Source organism: Oncorhynchus clarkii, chromosome 2 (assembly GCF_045791955.1).
Source record: "Oncorhynchus clarkii lewisi isolate Uvic-CL-2024 chromosome 2, UVic_Ocla_1.0, whole genome shotgun sequence".
NCBI classification, from domain to species: domain Eukaryota; kingdom Metazoa; phylum Chordata; class Actinopteri; order Salmoniformes; family Salmonidae; genus Oncorhynchus; species Oncorhynchus clarkii.
In genome coordinates this window covers 65,031,915-65,053,921 of record NC_092148.1, presented here as the reverse complement: position 1 = coordinate 65,053,921, position 22,007 = coordinate 65,031,915, and the positions used below count along the sequence as shown (strand labels likewise).

Below are 22,007 nucleotides of genomic sequence, written 5' to 3'. Positions count from 1 at the left end.
GGTCTTATGTTCTTTAAGAATCTTTCTTCCCTATTAGTTGTGGGTGTTCCGTATCACCATCTAGGAGGCAACCGGTGTACCAAAAACAGAAGACTGGCCAGATTTACCAAGGTCATTGCTATCAAACTATATATAGTCCTCCTGAGCCTCTGTGAAGTTGGTCTTTAACATTCAAGATGTGTTCACTGATCAAATCAGTGTCTTACAAAAACTTGCCTTCATAGCAGTTACAAATGGGGTTTGGTAAGTCTGTGATGGGGTACATATCACATGAAAAAATGTAAATTAAATTGAGATCAATGTAATCATTATACGTAGTTAGGATCGTTATACTTAGTTAGGATCCTATCTGATGAACTGAAATGCATTCCATGATGTCTGACTTCCATGTATTTTACCAACAATGGCAAAGGGGAGGCAAAATCCGCCACTTCCATCTAGAGACAGTGTTATGCTCTTATCTTTTACTTGCGTTAAATGCTGCACCATTAACTCAGAGAGAGAGAGAGAGGGAGAGAGAGAGAGCGTTTGGGGAGGATGCACTTTCCATAAAGCCATGCGAGTAAGTGATGCAGTGCCCAGCTAATCAAAAACAGGGCTCCATCTTGGCAGAGAGAGGATTTTACTCAGAGCACAATGAGAAACATCTGAAAGAGGTCTCAATGTGAGTCAGTATATCCAAAGGAAAGGGATTATTTAAAAGGGCACAACCTCAATAACATGGTATTTTCATAACCATGTCATATTTCTCTAAACCGTCTTGCATGCAACTTAATTCAAAATTCCACCGTGCAAACAATATCAAATTTTTTCTCATTTGCATGTACAGATAGATACCTGAAGTTTGGGAACCCCTTGGCATGTTAATCCTTATAATTCCAATATCTAGAGTTGTATGTGATTATTTTGTATTTCATTTGGGAAAATCACATCTTTCAGAGATGTTTACTATAGAAACATGTCATTTGTCTTATACAGTGGGGCAAAAAAGTATTTAGTCAGCCACCAATTGTGCAAGTTCTCCCACTTAGAAAGATGAGAGAGGCCTGTAATATTCATCATAGGTACACTTCAACTATGACAGACAAAATGAGAAGAAAAAAATCCAGAAAATCACATTGTAGGATTTTTAATGAATTTATTTGCAAATTATGGTGGAAAATAAGTATTTGGTCACCTACAAACAAGATTTCTGGCTCTCACAGACCTGTAACTTCTTCTTTAAGAGGCTCCTCTGTACTCCACTCGTTACCTGTATTAATGGCACCTGCTTAAACTTGTTATCAGTATAAAAGACACCTGTCCACAACCTCAAACAGTCACACTCCAAACTCCACTATGGCCAAGACCAAAGAGCTGTCAAAGGACACCAGAAACAAAATTGTAGACCTGCACCAGGCTGGGAAGACTGAATCAGCAATAGGTAAGCAGCTTGGTTTGAAGAAATCAACTGTGGGAGTATTTATTAGGAAATGGAAGACATACAAGACCACTGATAATCTCCCTCGATCTGGGAGATACCTACTGTGAAGCATGGGGGTGGAAACATCATGCTTTGGGGCTGTTTTTCTGCAAAGGGACCAGGACGACTGATCCGTGTAAAGGAAAGAATGAATGGGGCCATGTATCGTGAGATTTTGAGTGACAACCTCCTTCCATCAGCAAGGGCATTGAAGATGAAACGTGGCTGGGTCTTTCAGCATGACAATGATCCCAAACACACCGCCCGGGCAACGAAGGAGTGGCTTCGTAAGAAGCATTTCAAGGTCCTGGAGTGGCCTAGCCAGTCTCCAGATCTCAACCCCATAGAAAATCTTTGGAGGTAGTTGAAAGTCCGTGTTGCCCAGCAACAGCCCCAAAACATCACTACTCTAGAGGTGATCTGCATGGAGGAATGGGCCAAAATACCAGCAACAGTGTGTGAAAACCTTGTGAAGACTTACAGAAAACGTTTGACATCTGTCATTGCCAACAAAGGGTATATAACAAAGTATTGAGATAAACTTTTGTTATTGACCAAATACTTATTTTCCACCATAATTAGCAAATAAAATCATTAAAAATCTTACAATGTGATTTTCTGGATTTTTTTTCTCATTTTGTCTGTCATAGTTGAAGTGTACCTATGATGAAAATTACAGGCCTCTCTCATCTTTTTAAGTGGGAGAACTTGCACAATTGGTGGCTGACTAAATACTTTTTTGCCCCACTGTATATAGTTGTTTGTTCTGTAATAACCAAAATGATATGTCACTTAAATAACCTTAATTTTCGGACATCATTTTTTCTCAATGTTTAGGCCTACAGTCTTGGTTACTTGACATCTGAGATGTGATTCAGTATACCAAAGGATATTCATTGAACTGCATCAAATGTTGCAAGTGATTCTTGTGGTAAAACAATAACCATGATCCATGCCGTATTTATTTAATTGCTATTTGTAAGCTAGGTGTTTTCCCCCATTTCCCTCTCAAAACATACTTCTCAGTGAGTGAGAAAACAATTAGGCTTTAAGCCTGGTAATATTTTAGCATCGTAATGATGATACCCTGTCTTTTACGAAGTTAATCAGTTATGGGAAGTTAGTTATGATTGCCGTTTATGAGCAACATATTTCCTCTGCTGTTGCTTTCTCAGGTGAGTGTCCTGACCACCCTGGAGCGACGATTCAACCTCCAAAGTGCCGATGTGGGTGTGATCGCCAGCAGCTTTGAGATTGGCAATCTAGCTCTTATCCTATTCGTCAGCTACTTCGGGGCCAAAGCAAACCGGCCAAGGTTGATTGGCTGTGGGGGTATCGTCATGGCGCTAGGAGCTCTTCTGTCAGCACTGCCAGAGTTTCTAACCAAACAATACGAGCACAAGCCAGGGCAGACATGGAGGACTGAGGTGGGCAGGAATGGGTGCGCCAACAGTACCAGGAATGGTGGGCAATATATAGAGGAGTTGTGTTCCAACAAGGCAAACACCAACATGATGTACCTGCTGCTGATTGGGGCCCAGATGCTGCTGGGGATTGGAGCCACCCCAGTTCAGCCCCTGGGTGTGTCCTACATAGATGACCATGTGAAGAGGAAAGACTCCTCTCTGTATATAGGTAAGTTAGTTAGATGCATTAATACACTATGGGAATACGTTGCTACACTACAGGATATGTTAATACACTATAAACTAGATTTACTACACACTGAGACCACTTCACACATGTCATTTTAATGAGGAAATAAAACAGAAAAGGTGGACCATAAGAGGTTTAATAAAGGTCCAGGAGGGAAGAATCTCATTGTATCATTGTGAGCCTCCATTTCTATTTAACTTTACAGTTTAACCTTACAGTTTAACCTTACAGTTAAATAGAAATGTAGGATCACAATGACACAATAAGATCTTTGTCAAGGTGACAGAGACATCTTTGAGGGATAATTGGACATTTCACAGCAATATATTATATTTTCTTTCGGTATTTGAGTGTGCTCCTCTGTAGCTCAGCTGGTAGAGCATGGCTCTTGCAACGCCAAGATAGTGTGTTTGATTCCATAACTGTAAGTTTCTTTGGATAGAAGTGTCTGCCAAATGCCATATAGCTATTTTATATTAAAATAATATTTAAGAGAAGGAGATTGTTATCACACTAGCATTTCACAATCTATTTGTTCCAGTGCCAATGGGTTCATAAGACTACCCAAATTGTCCCATCTGTATGGTGGGAGGACAAACAGTGGTTGTGTTTGTCTTCTGATCACTGCCGGAAGGTGCAGTGTGTACACAGCCCTGCCTTTGAGTCAATACAGCATGAATGTATTCTCTGTGTTGTGCTCAGTCTTTCTTTTGTCCCCAAGCACAATCTGGCCCATGTGACTGCCAGGTGAGCAGATCTGTGAGGGGTTTATTATCTCCATTACATTTGTGCTGGAGTCACAGTCAAGTGCAGATGCCTGGGATGAAACAGGAGCATAAAAGTACAAAATGTCTCCACTCAGCTGGCTTGCGCTCTCACAAAGGTATTTGACCAACTGCTGACTTAGCGTTTCAAGGTTTAACAGTGTATTCAGAACACTTTCTGAGCTAACCTTAAATAGCAGATGATTGTTTGCGAATGTACCCTGAGGGTACTGTCTCTTTGCAGTGCCTTACTGCATCTTTGAATATATTTTACTGATGTTTGGTAGGATATGCTGTGGTCAGTCATCCCAATAAACTTCTCAAAATTAAGGGTTGTGTGGCTCTGACGTATTTGCTCTGCTGATTGTAAAGGCCATTGTATTGACAACACCCTAATGTTGTTCTGCCTTGCACATTGAGCATTCAGTATATGTGTGTCATGAGCCCCCCTTGTATAACCACAATTAAATCAAATCAATATTGTATTTTTCATATGCGTCGGATACAACAGGTGTGGAATTTACTGTGAAATGCTTACTTACGAGCCCTTTTCCATTATTGCAGACTTAAATAGTAAAAAAATACAACAAAAAAGGAAATAGTAACACAATAAAAAAACAATAATGAGGATATATACAAGGTGTACCGGTACAGAGTCAATGTGAAGGGGTATGAGGTAGTTGAGGTAATTGAGGTATTATGTACATGTAGGTAGGTGTAAAAGTGACTTGGCAATCAGGATAGATAATGAACAGAGTAGCAGCAGCGTTTAAAAGTGTGTCTATCTGTGAGTGTGTGTGTATGGCGTCAATATGCATGTGTGTGTGTGTGTTTTGTGTGTGTGAGCATATGTAGTGTGTGTGTGTGTGTGTGTGTGTGTGTGTGTGTGTGTGTGTGTGTGTGTGTGTGTGTGTGTGTGTGTGTGTGTGTGTGTGTGTGTGTGTGTGTGTGTGTGTGTGTGTGTGAGCATATGTAGTGTGTATGTGTGTGTTGTAGTGTCAGTGTAGTATGTGTGAGTGTGTGTGTGGGTAGAGTCAGTGCAAAAAAAGGGGGGTTAACTGTTTATCAGTCTTATGGCTTGGAGGTAGAAGATGTTCAGAAGCCTTTTAGTCCCAGACTTTAAGCTCCGGTACCGCTTGCTGTGCGATAGCAGAGAAAACAGTCTATGACTTGGGTGGCTGGAGTCTTTGACAATCTGTAGGGCCTTCTTCTGACACCGCCTGGTATAGTGGTCCTGGATGGCAGGAAACCTTTCCCCAGTGATGTACTGGGACGTGCGCACTACCCGCTGTAGAGTCTTATGGTCAGATGCCGAGTAGTTGCCATACCAAGCGGTGATGCAGCAGGTCAAAATGCTCTTGATAGTGCAGCTGTAGAACTTTTTGAGGATCTGAGGGCCCATGTAAAATCTTTACAAGTTGGAAGAGGCGTTGTCGTGCCCTTGTCATGACTGTGTTGCTGTGTTTACACGCCATAACTTTGTTAAATATTTATTCTGATTAACTGAAGGGCGTACACAGGGCATGCTACATGACATCACAGCCTTTAGGCTAGATGCTGGCTGCTGGTTAAAATCTACTGCCAGAGGAAGACCACCTGTAGAGATAATTCACAGTCATCTCACAAGTCGAGATGAAGCAAAAATCATGTCTATGATTGCAACTCGCTTTAAAGACCTAGAGTTGTCAAGGTTACAAAGAGATATCGTTGAGGGATAATTGGACATTTCCGTGCAACATGTGCTCTTTCTTCTTTATTTTTTGCTGATAATGAGAGAGAGAGCATTGTTATATTGGTAGATAAAGCCACAAATCCAGATTAAAGCAGCCAGGTTTCCTAGTTTGATAAAGGCTGGCCGTAACGTGGTGTCCATGGATGCACATTAGCCTTCGATGGGATAGAGGAGACGTGGCTTGATGAATCAGCTGCTACATGCATGGCCTTGTTTGATATCTAAGCAGCACCACAGAATGTGATAATGGCTGATTGTGAGACAAGGTCCTTCCTGATATATTTACAACATTAGTAATATGGAAGACATTTGTTAGTGTAACACTGATGTGTCGGTCAAACTCAAACCAAAGGCCTTCAGTGTCTTGTATGATCTCAGGCCAACAGCATATACAGTTGAAGTCGGAAGTTTACAGACTTTTTAATCAAGTTTAAAATTATTTTTCTGAGGTCTTGGCTGATTTCTTTAGATTTTCCCATGATGTCAAGCGAAGAGGCACTGAGTTTGAAGGTAGGCCTTGAAATACATCCACAGGTACACCTCCAATTGACTCAAATGATGTCAATTAGCCTATCAGAAGCTTTTAAAGCCATAATTTTCTGGAATTGTCCAAGCTGTTTAAATGCACAGTCAACTTAGTGTATGTAAACTTCTGACCCACTGGAATTGTGATACAGTGAATTATAAGTGAAATAATCTGTCTGTAAACAATTGTTGGAAAAATTACTTGTGTCATGCACTAAGTAGATGTCCTAACCTACTTGCCAAAACTGTAGTTTGTTAACAAGAAATTTGTGGAGTGGTTTAAAAACGAGTTTTAATGACTCCAACCTAAGTGTATGTAAACTTCAGACTTCAATTGTACCTCCCCAACTTTCATTCTTAGTCCGAGCTATTTTTCACAATGTCCTCTGCTTTGTTTAGAAGCGACAGAAGCAAACAAGCACAGAACAGCTTTGACGTAAGGCACAACTGCAGTGCCTTGTTAGCACTGTACAGTAGGAAGTGGACTGATTAAAGTTTGGCAGGCATAGAGGGAGATTTGGTGCGGTTCTCCTCATAAGCTGCAAGGAGAGTTGGAGGAAAACAAGCGGTGAGAATCAGAGAACAATGTGGCATTGAGATGGGAGCATGTGCTCAGCTGATCATCCTAATCCCCATTCTGCTGGCATGTCATGTGCTGGTAACAACATGAATGGAGGAGATTGTCTGAATCTCTGTAAGATTGATTTGCTGTAGCACCCCCATGAAAAATCGGAATATTTATGTATTTTTGAGAGAGAATTTTTTTCTCCACAAAAGAAGTGCACTGAGCCTTTACTATTCCTGTATTAGCGGCCTGATATAGCTGTCTGTACCGCGGGCATATATAGCCCTCCCCAAAAAAACAATTTGCTGCACCCCTCCAACATCCTCCCGTGGCTATGAATGTGTTGTATGATTATTCATGAAACATAATATGCAGGGGGTGTACACATTGTGACAGTAATCAGATAAAGTTGTACTTAAGTTGTGTTTTGCAATATTTTTCCTCTGCAAAATATTTTTCTAACACTTTTGCAAGACAGTCCTGATTCAGCATGACAGTATTGACTTCCACTGCCTGGTAGTAACCAGTCTCAAAAAGCTGAAATAGATGCTTCTATATTTTCACATACAGAAATATATTATTTTTGATCAATGCAGGCCAAACACATCCATAGATACATTACTAAAGAAAAATCACCCCAACATACTGTACATCCATGCCTGGGGAGGTTGAATATGTTGTTTTATATGAGTTAATACGTCCCAAAGGCCCATGATATGAAGGTTAGTAGCTGGTGTTATGGTAGCCTAATTGATTCTGTATGTTTAATGACTAAAACAGACACTGTCAGCATAGTGATTGCCCTTTAGCTTCCTAGTCTGCCGTCAGTCTGTCCCTTACAGAGAAATCACATGATTTCACATGAAATTTCACATGAAATCATGTACAAAAGTGTTTTTGGAACACTTCATGTGAAATTCATGTGGTTTTTCCGTAAAAATTGTTTTAACCTTTATTTAACTAGGCAAGTCAGTTAAGAACAAATTCTTATTTTCAATGACAGCCTAGGAACAGTGGGTTAACTGCCTGTTCAGGGGCAGAACGACATATTTGTACCTTGTCAGCTCAGCTTCCAACCTTGCGGTTACTAGTTCAACGCTCTAACCACTATGCTACCCTGCCGCCCCACTATGCTACCCTGCCGTAAGGGGTCTGTCTGTTTTTCGTCTGCCCGGCCTGAATAATTCCACTACATGCTCGCTATGGGAGATTTGACTCTTTGTATTTCACTACTATGCATTACTGCTGTAAGGATAACCTGAAATAACAGCCTCACATACTGTCCATAAAATGGATGGACCAGTGCGGTGCATTTAAAAGGCATAAGTGGTTGACAGAGGAGGAAGAAGTGGTAGTTGGCCTATAGGCAGTCAGAGAGCAATGAGTGACAATGGGACTCCTGCAGAAATAGAGAGCAGAACTACAGTATACAATATGATCCTTGTGATGGGTGATGAAGACGTATGGGCTATTTGAACACTGCTTGTGAAATGTATCTCTGTGTTCTCACTCTGACACAACCAGGTTCATACTGTACATCAATGTGTCAGGAGGCATGAATATTCATCTGCAGCTCATTGTGTAATGCAGTGAGACCCAGGGTGTGAGGTGAGACTGTGGTGATTAGACTAATATACTACTACTATCACACCGTTGGTAGAAGTCTCTGCTCAGATTTATGTTCTGCTGTGATATGTTCATTTCTAAATGACCATCATCACAAGCTTTTGTTGTTGAAGATGATGGCAGATGCCGCCTATAGCCTCATGCATAGCATATTATTTTAATTAGCCAGTGGTATAAACTGTTCAGGCAATGGCAGTATGACATCAGTGGAAGACCTGTGAAAATGTGAGAGTGGGCTGTGGAGAAAAGAGGAGCAGAGAGAGTGGTCTGTAGGAGTGAAGCCATAATTACAGAGTGAGGCAGGAATGCCAACCAGCTAGCCCTGAGGTGCGTCTGAGCAGCCTGACTGCACATGCATACCACATGTGAAAAACAGCTCCTACTGACTCGGAGACAGGGCTGGCCTGGGCAGAAGGACTGGGGCTGTCTCTCCCTGCCAGGCAGGACTTATAGTACTAATCGGCAGATAAAACGGATTGAAACGATGTTGCCATTTTTTTTATATAGCAGCACTTACAGAGTGTTCTCAAACTGCCTGACTTTTCAGGAGAAGTAGGCCTGCTTTAGAGTCTGACCACTGCTGATCCAGTTGGTTTTACTTTCAGTTTTGGGATCTGTCACTGTTGAACTTGTGGATTCAATCATGTTGCGCGCTGAACATTGTACTATTTTCCTCAAATGCAATACTAAGGGTTGAAAGGATTAGTCTAGGTAGGGGTGAAATTGCTTCCATCACGACTTGATGTTAAAAGTGGTGCTGCGGATAAACACTGTGTTTTACGAGATTATCTTGTTTTCCATGTCGAGACGTAGGCACTCAATTGGGCCGAAGGGAGCAAATATGATTAGAGTTAGTCAACACGATCTCCCTCCATTCCCACTGCTCTTTCACCATATAGTTTGAATTATGGCTCTTCCCACAGGGCCTGAGGTTGCAAAACCATACAGCACATACATATACAGTTGTTCAGCAATAATGCTCCTTCCAAAAACCATTAGGCCTTAACCCTACCCATCCAACTCTCACGGCTTTTAAGGCTTTTTCAAGCCTGGGTAGTCTCCTGTAACATGAGAGGACCTATCTGCAGACTGAAATGATCACATTTGTTTATTCAGTCTCAGTGTATTAAGTGGTTATGATCTTTTTGCCACCAGTGTAAAAGGCTGTATTTCTAGGATCTGGGGTCTGTAACAGATCATTGTTTGATGATTGGAAAATTGTTAGTACTGCTCTGCATCAGCTAATTTAATGTCATATTAACTTCACAGGTTTCAGAAATGTTTTCCTAGATGTGGGGAGAGGCCATAATAGAATGATCATTCTATTTTATTTTAAATGAGTGCTTCCTGCATTGTCAATGATAAAGATAGGAAGAGTGAAAAAAGATTTGAACAGAAGCGTCTATCAGAGATAGAAATTTTGAAATGCAATTCCATTTATCAGAACTCTGGTGTTAAACTTTGAGGCTTCATGTACCGACGGCAACAGTCTGAGGTCCCAGCAGAGCGGAGCAGGAGAAGGGAAGAATGCTCTGTATGTTCCAGCGTATAAAGTACTCCAGTCTCTCCCTGGCCAACACAAAGCTGTGCAGGCACAGGTTGCGTGCGCGCACACACACACACACACACACACACCTGCGCACACACACACACACACAGACCCTGGGATCTGTCATAAAGTCAATCCAAACTATATATGACAGACTAGCTACTGAGGGGGAACACACAAAGGTCCTTCTTTTTTTATTATGGCCAGAGACAAGACAAGTGCCCACTCCTTTGGAAAGGCACAAATATGCGATTCTTACCTGAACAGTTTTGCAGCCTAAAGCAATTTGCCTGTGCTTACTGGCAGACACTCCCACAGTAGCCCCTTACATTACAGTTTCTTAAACTAAAACTCAAGACCTTTACTTCAAAAAGTCCTGGGATAAGACACTTCAAGACATGCCCAAAGAGAAAAAAGAACATTCTTACATACTGTATGATAATCATTATGAAGACAAGAGAGGTTATTTTTTTTTTTACCCCTTTTTCTCCCCAATTTCGTGGTATCCAATTGTTGTAGTAGCTACTATCTTGTCTCATTGCTACAACTCCCATACGGGCTCGGGAGAGACGAAGGCTGAATGTCATGCGTCCTCCGATACACAACCCAACCAGCCGTACTGCTTCTTAACACAGTGCGCATCCAACCCGGAAGCCAGCCGCACCAATGTGTCAGAGGCTACACCGTGCACCTGGCAACCTTGGCTAGCGCGCACTGCGCCCGGCCCGCCACAGGAGTCGCTGGTGCGCGATGAGACAAGGAGATCCCTACCGACCAATCCCTCCCTAACCCGGACGACGCTAGGCCAATTGTGCGTCGCCCCACGGACCTCCCGGTCGCGGCCGGTTACGACAGAGCCTGGGCGCAAACCCAGGGACTCTGATGGCACAGCTGGCGCTGCAGTACAGCGCCCTTAACCACTGCGCCACCCGGGAGACCCTGTTTTTGTTTTATTTAACATGCACAATATCGTATTCGGCCGATATTAGCTAAAAATGCCAAATTTTTTATCAACCCAATGTCTAGTTTAACGCCGATGTGAAAAAACGATGTCAAAGCTGATGTGCATACCTATATAACGTAATGACATGACGTAATGACGCTACGTAACATTTGGCGCTACACCTGCAGCACAGCATTCCTAACCTAGCCCACAATGTCTGCTGTGTGGATCGAACATTCAAGTCGAGCAGTCATTTGAAAGAGTAAATTTCAGCGAGACAACTCAAAGACGAAATCCATTAACACCAAGATAATGGAATTCATTGCCCTTGACAATCAACCGTTCTCTGTCGTCGGTAATGTTGGCTTTCGCGACTGGTCGAGCACAGGTACACACTAACGTTACCAAGCGCGCTATTGTTCCCTACCGGAGTTCCTTAGTAATAGCGTCACTGCTATTAGCTTCACAACATACTATGGAATGCCATTTGGATATTTGCGTGTCAAAAAAGATACGTCAAATAACACTATTTGACGCATTAAATAAGCTTTTAATTTGACACGTCAAATAACACTTTTCTATTATAGAATGTTGTGTGATCTGAATTTGTACGTGCAAACCAAGCGCCACCACTACTATCAGTAGCAGTGTCAAAGCTGTACAAAAAAGTCTGCAAACAAGCAAACACTGGCCACGAAGATGTGTTTACAATACCGCATTGGAAGTAAAGCATTATTTGTTCAACTGCAAATTCTGGGGTAGCTAGCTAACTTTAGCTTGGTACCTAGCTAGCACCAATACAACCAGCCTGAAAACAATGACCAGTAGAAACTGCAGTCATTTTCACTATTCTTAGCAATGATTTAGGAGTCATTGTGAGTAAGTATTATGTTCATGAAAATAAATGTGGCTCAATTCACAGTTGTTTCAGTGTCCCGCAATAAGAGCTACGATGCTAATGTTCTCTGTGTAGACTGATACCCCATGTCATTGATCCACAATCCATACAGTGAAATAAGTATGCCCCAATTATTTTGTAAAGTATAATACATCCAGTGTGATTTCAACAGATTTTTGTCTAAGTAACAAATGCTTGTCTTTTGTTGATTTTATATATCATTCCAACCTCGTTTAGCATGATCTATTAAAATATGTCATAATTATACTATTTGTATGCATTTGCATCACTGTCAATGACAATCTTTTATTTTGAAGGCTAACCGCCAAGTCCTCTATTGTTGATAATCCTTATTGTGGCTAGCTTCAAATAGATGGGTCCAACCACCATACATTTTTTTATTTGACATTTGTTCAACTAGGTAAGTCAGTTAAGAACAAATTATTATTTTCAATGATGGCCTAGGAACAGTGGGTTAACAGATTTTTACCTTGCCAGCTTGGGGATTTGATCTTGCAACCTTTCAGTTAGAAGTCAAACACTCTAACCACTCTAACCACACTCTCAAACACTCTAACCACTCTAACCACACTCTAACCACTAGGCTACCTGCCACCCTACCTGCCACCCAATCAAATAAGAACTGACTTATAAATTAGGGTTATTTTAGATGATGACACCTAGCTATATAGTCAGCTAGATAACTATAGCTACTGAAATGTTATGTCGTTTTGCTATGTTTTTTGGGAAGAACATTGTTGGCATCCATGAGCTAACTAGCTTTTTTTATGACCAGCACTGTAGGTGCGCGAGACAATTTTACCAGCATCATAGCATAAGTATCGATGAATCGTTGTGACATATGAAATACAAGTGATAGTGTGATCAATGTGTAATAAATACGTACAGAATTAATGAACGCGTTACATTATTATGTGACGTGCAATCATATTCAGGTCCTGATTGGTCAACAAGTTTAATTGACACGTCAAAAGTGTTATTTGACGTGTATCTTTTTTAACATGCCAAGACCCAAACGGTGTTCTATAGAAATCCTGGTTGAGAATGAAACGACTGAACAAATGAACAATGAAACAGCACAGCAATTAAGTTAAAGAAATTGATTTTGATTATGATTTACTGGTAATGGGGACATACGTAAATACCAACAAAATAACTTTTTGGTCAGTGTGTGTGTGTGTGTGTGTGTAACCTTTATTTAACTAGGCAAGTCAGTTAAGAACAAATTCTTATTTACAATGACGGCCTACCCCAGCCAAACCTGGACAACACTGGGCCAATTGTGCACAGCCCTATGGGACTCCCAATCACAGCCTGATGTGATACAGCCTGAATTCGAACCAGGGACTGTAGTGACACCTCTTGCACTGAGATGCAGTGCCTTAGACCGCTGCGTCCATGTTTGTGTGTTAACAATTTAACTGTACTAGAATGCTTAAAAGGCCGCTAAAATTGTAAATATCGGTTATCGTATCGGGGTGTTTTGGCAAAGAATATATTGGATATCAGTATCGGACAAAAATGTAATATCGGTGCATCACTATTTTCTTATTTAAAAAGTAAACATATACTCTCCTGAGATATCAAGTCACTTCACAAGATAATTTCACTTTTATATGGTAATTTATCTATATAGTATAGTACCGTATTTACAATATCAACATCAACCACATTTTACCATACATCAACCTACATTAGCTCTGTTTTTTTATTATATTTATTTCACCTTTATTTAACCAGGTAGGTCAGTTGAGAACAAGTTCTCATTTACAACTGTGACCTGGCCAAGATAAAGCAAAGCAGTACGACAAAAACAACATGGAGTTGTGGGATAAACAAATGTACAGTCAGTAACACAATAGAAAAATCTGTATACAGTGTGTGCAAATGAAGTAAGGAGGTAAGGCAATAAATAGGCAAATAGTGTCGAAGTAATTACAATTTAGATTAGTAGGATTGTTGGTAGGATAGTCCGTTTTTCGAGGGTATATTTGGCAGCATGAGTGAAGGAGGCTTTGTTTTGCGAAATAGGAAGCCGATTCTAGTTTTAACTTTGGATTAGAGCTGCTTAATGTGAGTCTGGAAGGAGAGTTTACAGTCTAGCCAGACACCTAGGTATTTATAGTTGTCCACATATTCTAAGTCAGAACCATCCAGAATAGTAATGCAGGTGGGTGCGGGCAGCGATCGGTTGAAGAGCATGCATTTCTTTTTACTAGCATTTAAGATCAGTTGGAGGCCACGGAAAGAGTGTTGTATGGCGTTGAAGCTCGTTTGGAGGTTTGTTAACAAAGTGTCCAAAGAAGGGCCAGATGTGCACAGGTATACAGGATGGTGTCGTCTGAGTAGAGGTGGATCAAAGAATCACCCGCAGCAAGAGGGACATCATTGATATTTACAGAGAAAAGAGTTGGCCCGAGAATTTAACCCTGTGGCACCTCCATAGAGACTGTCAGAGGTCCAGACAAGAGGCCCTCCGACATGACACACTGAACTCTATCTTTAAAGTAGTTAGTGAACCCGGCGAGGCAGTCATTAGAGAAACCAAGGCTATTGAGTCTGCCAATAAGAATCCGGAGATTGACAGAGTCGAAAGCCAGGTCGATGAAGACGGCTGCACAGTGCTGTCTTTTATCGATGGCGGTTATGATATCGTTTAGGATCTTGAGCATGTCTGAGGTGCACCCGTGACCAGCTCGGAAACTTGATTGCATAGCGGAGAAGGTACGGTGGGATTCGAAATGGTCGGTGATCTGTTTGTTCACTTGGCTTTCGAAGACTTTAGAAAGGCAGGGCAGGATGGACACTTCAGCTTTGGTTCTGTAAGGAGTCTTCTGTAGTTGTTGCAGTGACATATATCCTTCGAGAGACCAATCAACATTCTGCAAAAATGTTCTGACTCCAAACAGTGGCTTCAGCAAGGTGTGTTTATAAGCTACTTAAACTCAGCACTGTAATGTCATCTTGAAGGATTATATTCTAAATGGGTTTTTCCATCTCTGTGATAAACTCCAAGCTGAGTGTGCCCTAGCAACACCATAAACAACATTGATTCATTAAGGCAGCAGAGAAGTTCTCTTCATCATTGTGTTGTGTTGACCTGCCCCTCCACTTGCCTGACAGCAGGCCTGGTATCACTTGCTTGGCAGCGTAACTCCCTGGATGCTTCAGAGGCACCGCTATAGTAGCTATACACCATTTGTCAGAGTACAGTGGCCTTACTGAGCCGTGTCAATTGGATCTAACTGCTCAACAACAAGCTAGCATGTCTGGATAGTGCAGTGAAATACAGCTACATATGCATTGGAAAATCTAATCATGGAAAGAAATCACATAATGTGTTTAATGCAATTAGATGCGGGAGACCTTGTACCCAAAAGAGCATGCCGTCTGGTAAATGGCAACCTGTACCACACTGATTGATAAGTGATAGCCATTATTAAGAGTTGTAATAAAATTATAGTGGGCGGATAACTCCATTATAATTTCCTGTCGTTATTTAAACTTAATGATAGCATTTATCAATGCTGTCTCCTGATGTAGCAAAACAAATGCCTTGCAGTGCTAGTGAGTCATCTTCGGTACTCTATATCAGTGAAGCAGGAACAGGCTAATGTAGTTTGTAGCAACTTCCATTTGGGCATTCCTCATGTTATCCTTCAGTTGTCCAACACTATGGTTATACCAGCCAGTCATTACTGCTGTCCATGGCACAACTCTGTTGTTATGTGTCTGGTTTGGCTGCTCTTAGTTAAATATCATATGGTGTCACTAAATTCCTTTGTGTGCTGTTTGAGCATGTTGACCCCGATATGACACCACATTGTGTGAGGCTATACTTTCTGAGTGGCCATGAATAAATGACAAATGAGGGCATAAACTTGTCACCCAAACAGTGATGTCTCAGTGCTCTGTGGAAACTTTATCTAAAGGTGAGGGATAAGAGCTATATGGTTTCTTTATTCAAGTATTTTACAGTATCTTTATTGATGCCAATATAATACAGCACCTTTATCGCCAATGTTTGTGGCGATGTATCTAAAAGCGGAGCATGTCCTTTATCAGTCCTGAGAATTATGCTCTAAAGAGTTGTCTATGTGCCAGATACTGTCATCTCCCTCGTAGTTCTTGCTAATGCTCCTATCATTTGCGTTGGAGTCTAGTCAACCAGGAAGTGTTACAGTTAACTGACTAGAGAATGTTGCTGCACTGGTGTTAACAGGGTCTCTGCAGCCATGAGCACTGACCCATGTGTGTGCTTTGGCAGGGTAGTTTCATCAGAGCAGAGGGCAGAGCTGGACCAGTCATGCTGCAGTCCATGTGCCTTGGTTTAGCTCTGTTTTGGAGAGTGTGGACCTCTAAGAATGTTGAGCACATTACCCAGCCTAGAAGCTGCAGTGTGGCTCATGGGCGCTAGGCTAGCCAGATGAGCATTGTGCATCTGCTCCTTCCAGCTGGGCTCACCAGAGAGGGAAGTGAAGGTTGAGTTTGGAAGCCTCAAAATATGTCAGACCTCTGGATGAAGTGGGTCAGTGTTGGATAACAGACGTGGCCCAAAGCCCCAGAGGGAGGCCTTAACATGGTAACACCAGAGCAGTGTGCTGCCTGCCGCCCGTGGCCTGCCTCTCAACATATCACTCACCGTACAGTACAGACCACCATCTGCAGCACCGGAGAGTAGGGCCAGTGGCCTGGTCCACTGCCCACCCAGAGACACTGCCCCTCCCAAATTACCCCACCCCTCTCCGGCCCGGCCCGGCACCTCCTGTACCAATCTGAACCCTGCTACTGTATAGCCTGGGCTATCTGTTTGTCTGAATGCTTAGGGAAGGTAGAGTGGATGTGTGTTGGACTAGGCAGAGGGTGGTCATCATAACCTCCTCATCTCCCTCTCTATCTCCAATCACTGTGGCCTCAGTACACCCGTCATCGTGCGACCTTCTCAAGGCAATCTGGGTCAGACCTTGTCGGCGCTGATTAAAAAGGGGATTTTTTTCCGGTCAGGGGAGGGGAGGGACAAGGGAATAAGAGGGGGCGGAGGCAGATCATAAACACAACAACATCAGTAAGCCATTGCCACAGAAATGCCTGTTTGTCTAGCTGGTTTTGACTATTAGATTGAGATGCTCAGCCTTTCCCCTGACACGGCCAACAGGTCTGGCCCTATGCCTGCTGGGAAGGAGGCAGCTGTCAGAAGGCTCAGGCTGATCTGAGAGGCGAGCCTCCAATGACAACACAATGACATAGAGAAGTGTTCACAAATAAAGGCCCAGGAACTGGCCCTTCCTCTTTAGAAGAACGCAAGATCCACTCTATTTCTGGATGCACCATAGCTGTTCATTTTCTGAGGTTAGGTTGACCTTGTGCTTAGTGCTCAAAATGTGCAGATTCACTCTCCTCTCCTGGCATTAGCACAAATCCCCAGCATCACTGATTGAGTGGTCTATAAGTAGTGGCTCTGAGGGCTCCTAGGATTACCCAGTAGCATGTTCAGCACTTTATCCCTGTACCAATGCTGACGTGGAGCGCAGGATAACATTGCCTAATTAAATGGACTTGGATCAATAGCGTAAGAAGTGATTATTACAAACAATCAGATGTAGATTGAATCAACCTTTATTAAATAGCCAGGGTCAGGAGGTCCCTCTCGCTGGCATCCTGTATTCTCTAGGTTTTCAATGAGTTCACAGGAGTTTACTATTTGTGTTTCTCAATATCCAGACTACCACGCAAATTGAAGCACGCAATGGTCGGTGTATGAGTCCAAATCACAGAATACGATTCTGTGATTTGGACTCATACACCGACCATTGCGTGCTTCAATTTGCGTGCTCGGAGCACGAAGGGCACTTCTCGGGTGAATACACCGTTTGTACATATTTTGAAACATGGATCGATGCAAGCTTTAACAATAAATTCTCAGGATTGTTGACATGATATAACACAACCACAAAATGTAGTGAAAACATTCACGTCTCATATGTTGTCAATATTTTATCTTGAAACGTTAATAAATACACCCTGTGTTAACTTTGGCATGTTTTCCTACCTAAAATATCCACTGTAGTTTGCTGTGATCGCAGGCTAACTGACAAAGAATTGGTTGTTAGCTATCTACCCACAAATAATTTGTAGCTAACGTTGGCCATCTACCTTTCATAACAACATTCTTATAGGTATTTTTTTACATTTAAAACTAGCTGGCTAGCTAGCTTGATAATTAGGAAGTTACAAGCTTATGTTTGCATTATGTACATTGACCAAAAATATAAATTCAACATGCAACAATTTAAAAGATTTTACTGAGTTACAGTTCATATAAGGAAATCAGTCAATTGAAATGAATTCATTTGGCCCTATTCTATGGATTTCACATGACTGGGAATACAGATATGCATCTCATCTCTTGGTCACAGACACCTTAAAAAGTAAGTGAATGGATCACAATATCAGCTGCTCCTGCTGACTCCATGTTCTGGTGCGGGCTTCTGTCACAGATTCCTAGGAGTGGTGGGTGTAGAGTCAGGCGCAGAGAGCAATACTTCCAATTTAATGCATTTATTGAGCTTGGTCTAACCAACAATCAGGCAAGACCATAAATCAAGTATGTATCCAAAACCCATGAAAAGAACATACAACAAAATACGCAGGCGAAAAGCAACTTCACCACAGACAGTAAGGATAAGCCCGCACAAAAGCAGGCGGGCACTAGAAGTTTAAATATACTATTGACGAACCAAAATAAGCAACAGGTGAAAACAATAAATACAAAACTAACACAAAAGAAAAAAGGATCGGTGGCAGCTAGTAGACCGGTGACGATGACCGCTGAGCGTCGCCTGCACAGGGAGAGAGATTCAGTGACATATGTCTCCATAGCCACCGTCTCCTCCTGTGACAGCGGGTATACGTGACTCCTGGGATGTGCTGCGTTTACCTGGAGGTTTATCGCACAATCCCCTCGTTGATGAGGTGGTAATTGGGTCGCCCTCTTTTTACAGAAAGCGATAGCCAAATCGGCATATTCTGAGGGAATGCGCACAGTGGAAACCTGTTCTGGACTCTCCACCGTCGTTGCACCGACAGAAACTCTTATACACCTACCTGAACACTCCTCTGACCACCCCTTTAGAGCCCCGTGTTTCCATGAAATCTTGGGGTTGTGAATAGCCAACCAGGGAATCCCCAGCACCACTGGAAACGCAGGAGAATCAATGAGGAAGAGACTATCCGCTCCTTATGACCTCCATGCGTTAACATGTCCAGTGGAACCGTGGCCTCCCTGTCCTAACTGTTGACTATCTAGGAAGTGCACGGGGAAGGGTTGGCCTATCTGCACCACCGGAATCCCTAACCTATGAGCTAAACCGTGGTCCATAAAACTGCAAGATGCACCTGAATCGACTAGCGCCTTATGCTGGGAAGAGGGGGAAAACTCAGGAAAAGAGATTAGTACAAACATATGACCAACACGGAGCTCTGTGTGATTCTGGTGCTGACTCACCTGGGGTGTCCGAGCAGTGCTTGCCTGCCCTCTCCACTCCCAGACGAGCTCCTCCAGCACCTGTCGGCAGTGTGCCCTCTCCGACCACAACTGGTGCAGGAGGAGGCTCCTCCTCCGGTGCCCTAGATGCAGCACACCCTATTTCCATGGATGTTGGAGTGGGAGTGCTGGGGGTGGAACAAACAGAATCCCGCTCTGGATGCCCGCGAGCAGCTAGCAGGTTGTCCAGCCGGATTGACATGTCGATTAGTTTGTCTAGTGTCCCGACAAGCTAACTCCCTGCGGACGTCCCTGCGATCCTCGTCTCCTGCCTAAGGTGGAACAGCTGTTCACCCGGAAACGGCGGGTGACCTCAGGGTAATGGTCCCTCGCTGAGTCTGAATCCGCTCTGCCCGTCAGGAGACGAGGACGCTCACACTCTCCTCTCCCGAGGGAGTTGGGCGAACGGTAGCCAGGTAAAGCTCTAGCTGGAGCAAGAACCCCTTGCACCCAGCAGCCGTACCATCGTACTCCCTCGGGAGCGCAAGCCCGAAGAACGCTGGGTCCGGACATACAACAAAATACGCAGGTGAAAAACAACTTCACCACAGACAGTAAGGATAAGCCCGCACAAAAGCAGGCGGGCACTAGAAGTTTAAATAGACTATTGACGAACCAAAATAAGCAACAGGTGAAAACAATCAAGACAAAACCAACAGAAAAGAAAAAGGGATCGGTGGCAGCTAGTAGACCAGTGACGATGACCGCCGAGCGCCGCCCAAACAGGGAGAGGAGCCACCTTCGGTGGAAGTCGTGACAGTATTTGGTGTGACCACCATTTGTCTCATGCGCGACACATGAATGCGTGAGACATCGTCTAATCATAAAGTTGATCAGGCTGTTGATTGCGACCTGTGGAATTTGTTGTCCCACTCCTCTTGAATGGCTGTGTGAAGTTGCTGGATATTGTCAGTAACTGGAAAACGCTGTCGTACATGTCGATCCAGAGCATCCCAAAATCCACAATGGGTGACATGTCTGGTGAGTATGCAGGCCATGGAAGAACTGAGGCATAAAACATGAGGTGATGGCGGACTCAGGATCTCATCACGGTATCTCTGTGCATTCAAATTGCCATCGATAAAATGCAATTGTGTTCATTGTCTGTAGCTTATTCCTTACCATACCATAACCCCACCGCCACCATGGGCCACTCTGTTCACGACATTGACATCAGCAAACCGCTCGCCCACATGACACCATACACGCTCTGTCATCAGCCCGGTACAGTTGAAACCGGGATTCATCTGTGAAGAGCACACTTCCCCAGCATGCCGGTGGCCATCGAACGTGAGCATTTTCCCACTGAAGCCGCTTACGACGCTAAACTGTAGTCAGGTCAAGACCCTGGTGAGGACGACGAGCACGCAGATGAGCTTCCCTGAGACTATTTCTGACAGTTTGTGCAGAAATTCTTTGGGTGTGTAAACCCACAGTTTCATCAGCTGTCTGGGTGGCTGGTCGCAGATGATCCCGCAGGTAAACAATCTGGTACTGGAGGTCCTGGGTGGCATGGTTACACGTGGTCGGTCTGCAGTTCTGACGTCAGTTGGATGTACTGCCAAATTATCTAAAATGATGTTGGAGGTGGCTTAGAAATTAAATGAACATGCAATTTTCTGGAAACAACTCTATTGGACATTCCTGCAGTCATCATGCCAAATGCACGCTCCCTCAAAACTTGAGACATCTGTGGCATTGTGTTGTCTGTACATTTTAGAGTGGCCTTTTATTGTACCCAGCACAATATGCATCTGTGTAATGATCATGCTGTTTTTATCAGCTTCTTGATATACCACACCTGCCAGGTGAAATGCTCACTAACAGGGATGTGCACTAACTAATTTGTGCAAAACATTTCAGAGAAATATGCTTTTTGTGCATATGGAACATTTCTGGGACCTTTTATTTCAGCTCATGAAACATGGAACCAACATTTTACATGTTGCGTTTATTTCTTTGTTCGGTGTAGTTATCTTGTTTTGTCTGTATTGGTCAGAGGTAATGTAGTAGCATGGGAGGGCGCAGTACTTCTCAAATGTAAATTTTTATGCATTCTCCATACTCGTCCTCACAAGAACATACTCAAGAGAATGTCCTCGGGGAACAAACTTGGAGCATGAGAGTGTGGAGCACTATTGTTAGCATATAGAGAAACACACTATTTTTAATCACTATGTCTCTAAGAAAAAAGATTACCTGATACAAAACCTGATGAGCTGTAGGTCTTTCTATTTTTCATTCAATAACGCCTCATGGTAAAATATTCTGGCCTTGCCTCACCACATTATGATATCACTTCCATATTTCACTTCCAAATCAAACCCTCTCCACATTATAGATCACTGCCAACCTCTCCCTCTCCATTGAACAAGCTTCACATTTGGCAAACCACATAAATTTACCCACTTCCTCAGGATTCAGAACAATTAAGACTTATTTGTGGCAGATATGCTTTTGTCCAAGCAGCTTCATTATATTTCCCTTGTTGAGGAATGAGGAGCCTTGCTGTTGGCGTCTCTAGCCTGGTAATTGGGCAAAGCCACCTGCTGACGGAGCTGTTACCAGCTACAGGCAGTCGCTGATCCCTTTACCCTGCTCTGGCTCCACCTCTCCTTTTATGGGGCAGCTGGGGGAACTCCATTAGAAGAGGTCAGGGAGCTGCAACTTGTCTTAGCCTCCCATAGATCCCTGATTTTTGTTCTGCCTGCCTCCACCCTGCC

The 22,007-nt window shown here is 43.0% G+C and overlaps 1 protein-coding gene across 2 annotated transcripts in view; it reads left to right on the top strand.

Annotated features, from left to right (window-relative positions):
• Positions 1-22,007, top strand: part of LOC139371932 (solute carrier organic anion transporter family member 3A1-like) — a 67,116-nt gene that overhangs the window by 5,448 nt on the left and 39,661 nt on the right. For both annotated transcript variants that reach the window (XM_071111971.1, XM_071111970.1), the window contains exon 2: positions 2,638-3,097. In XM_071111971.1, coding sequence (XP_070968072.1) covers positions 2,638-3,097 — 460 coding nt within the window. The remainder of the gene's footprint in view (positions 1-2,637; positions 3,098-22,007) is intronic.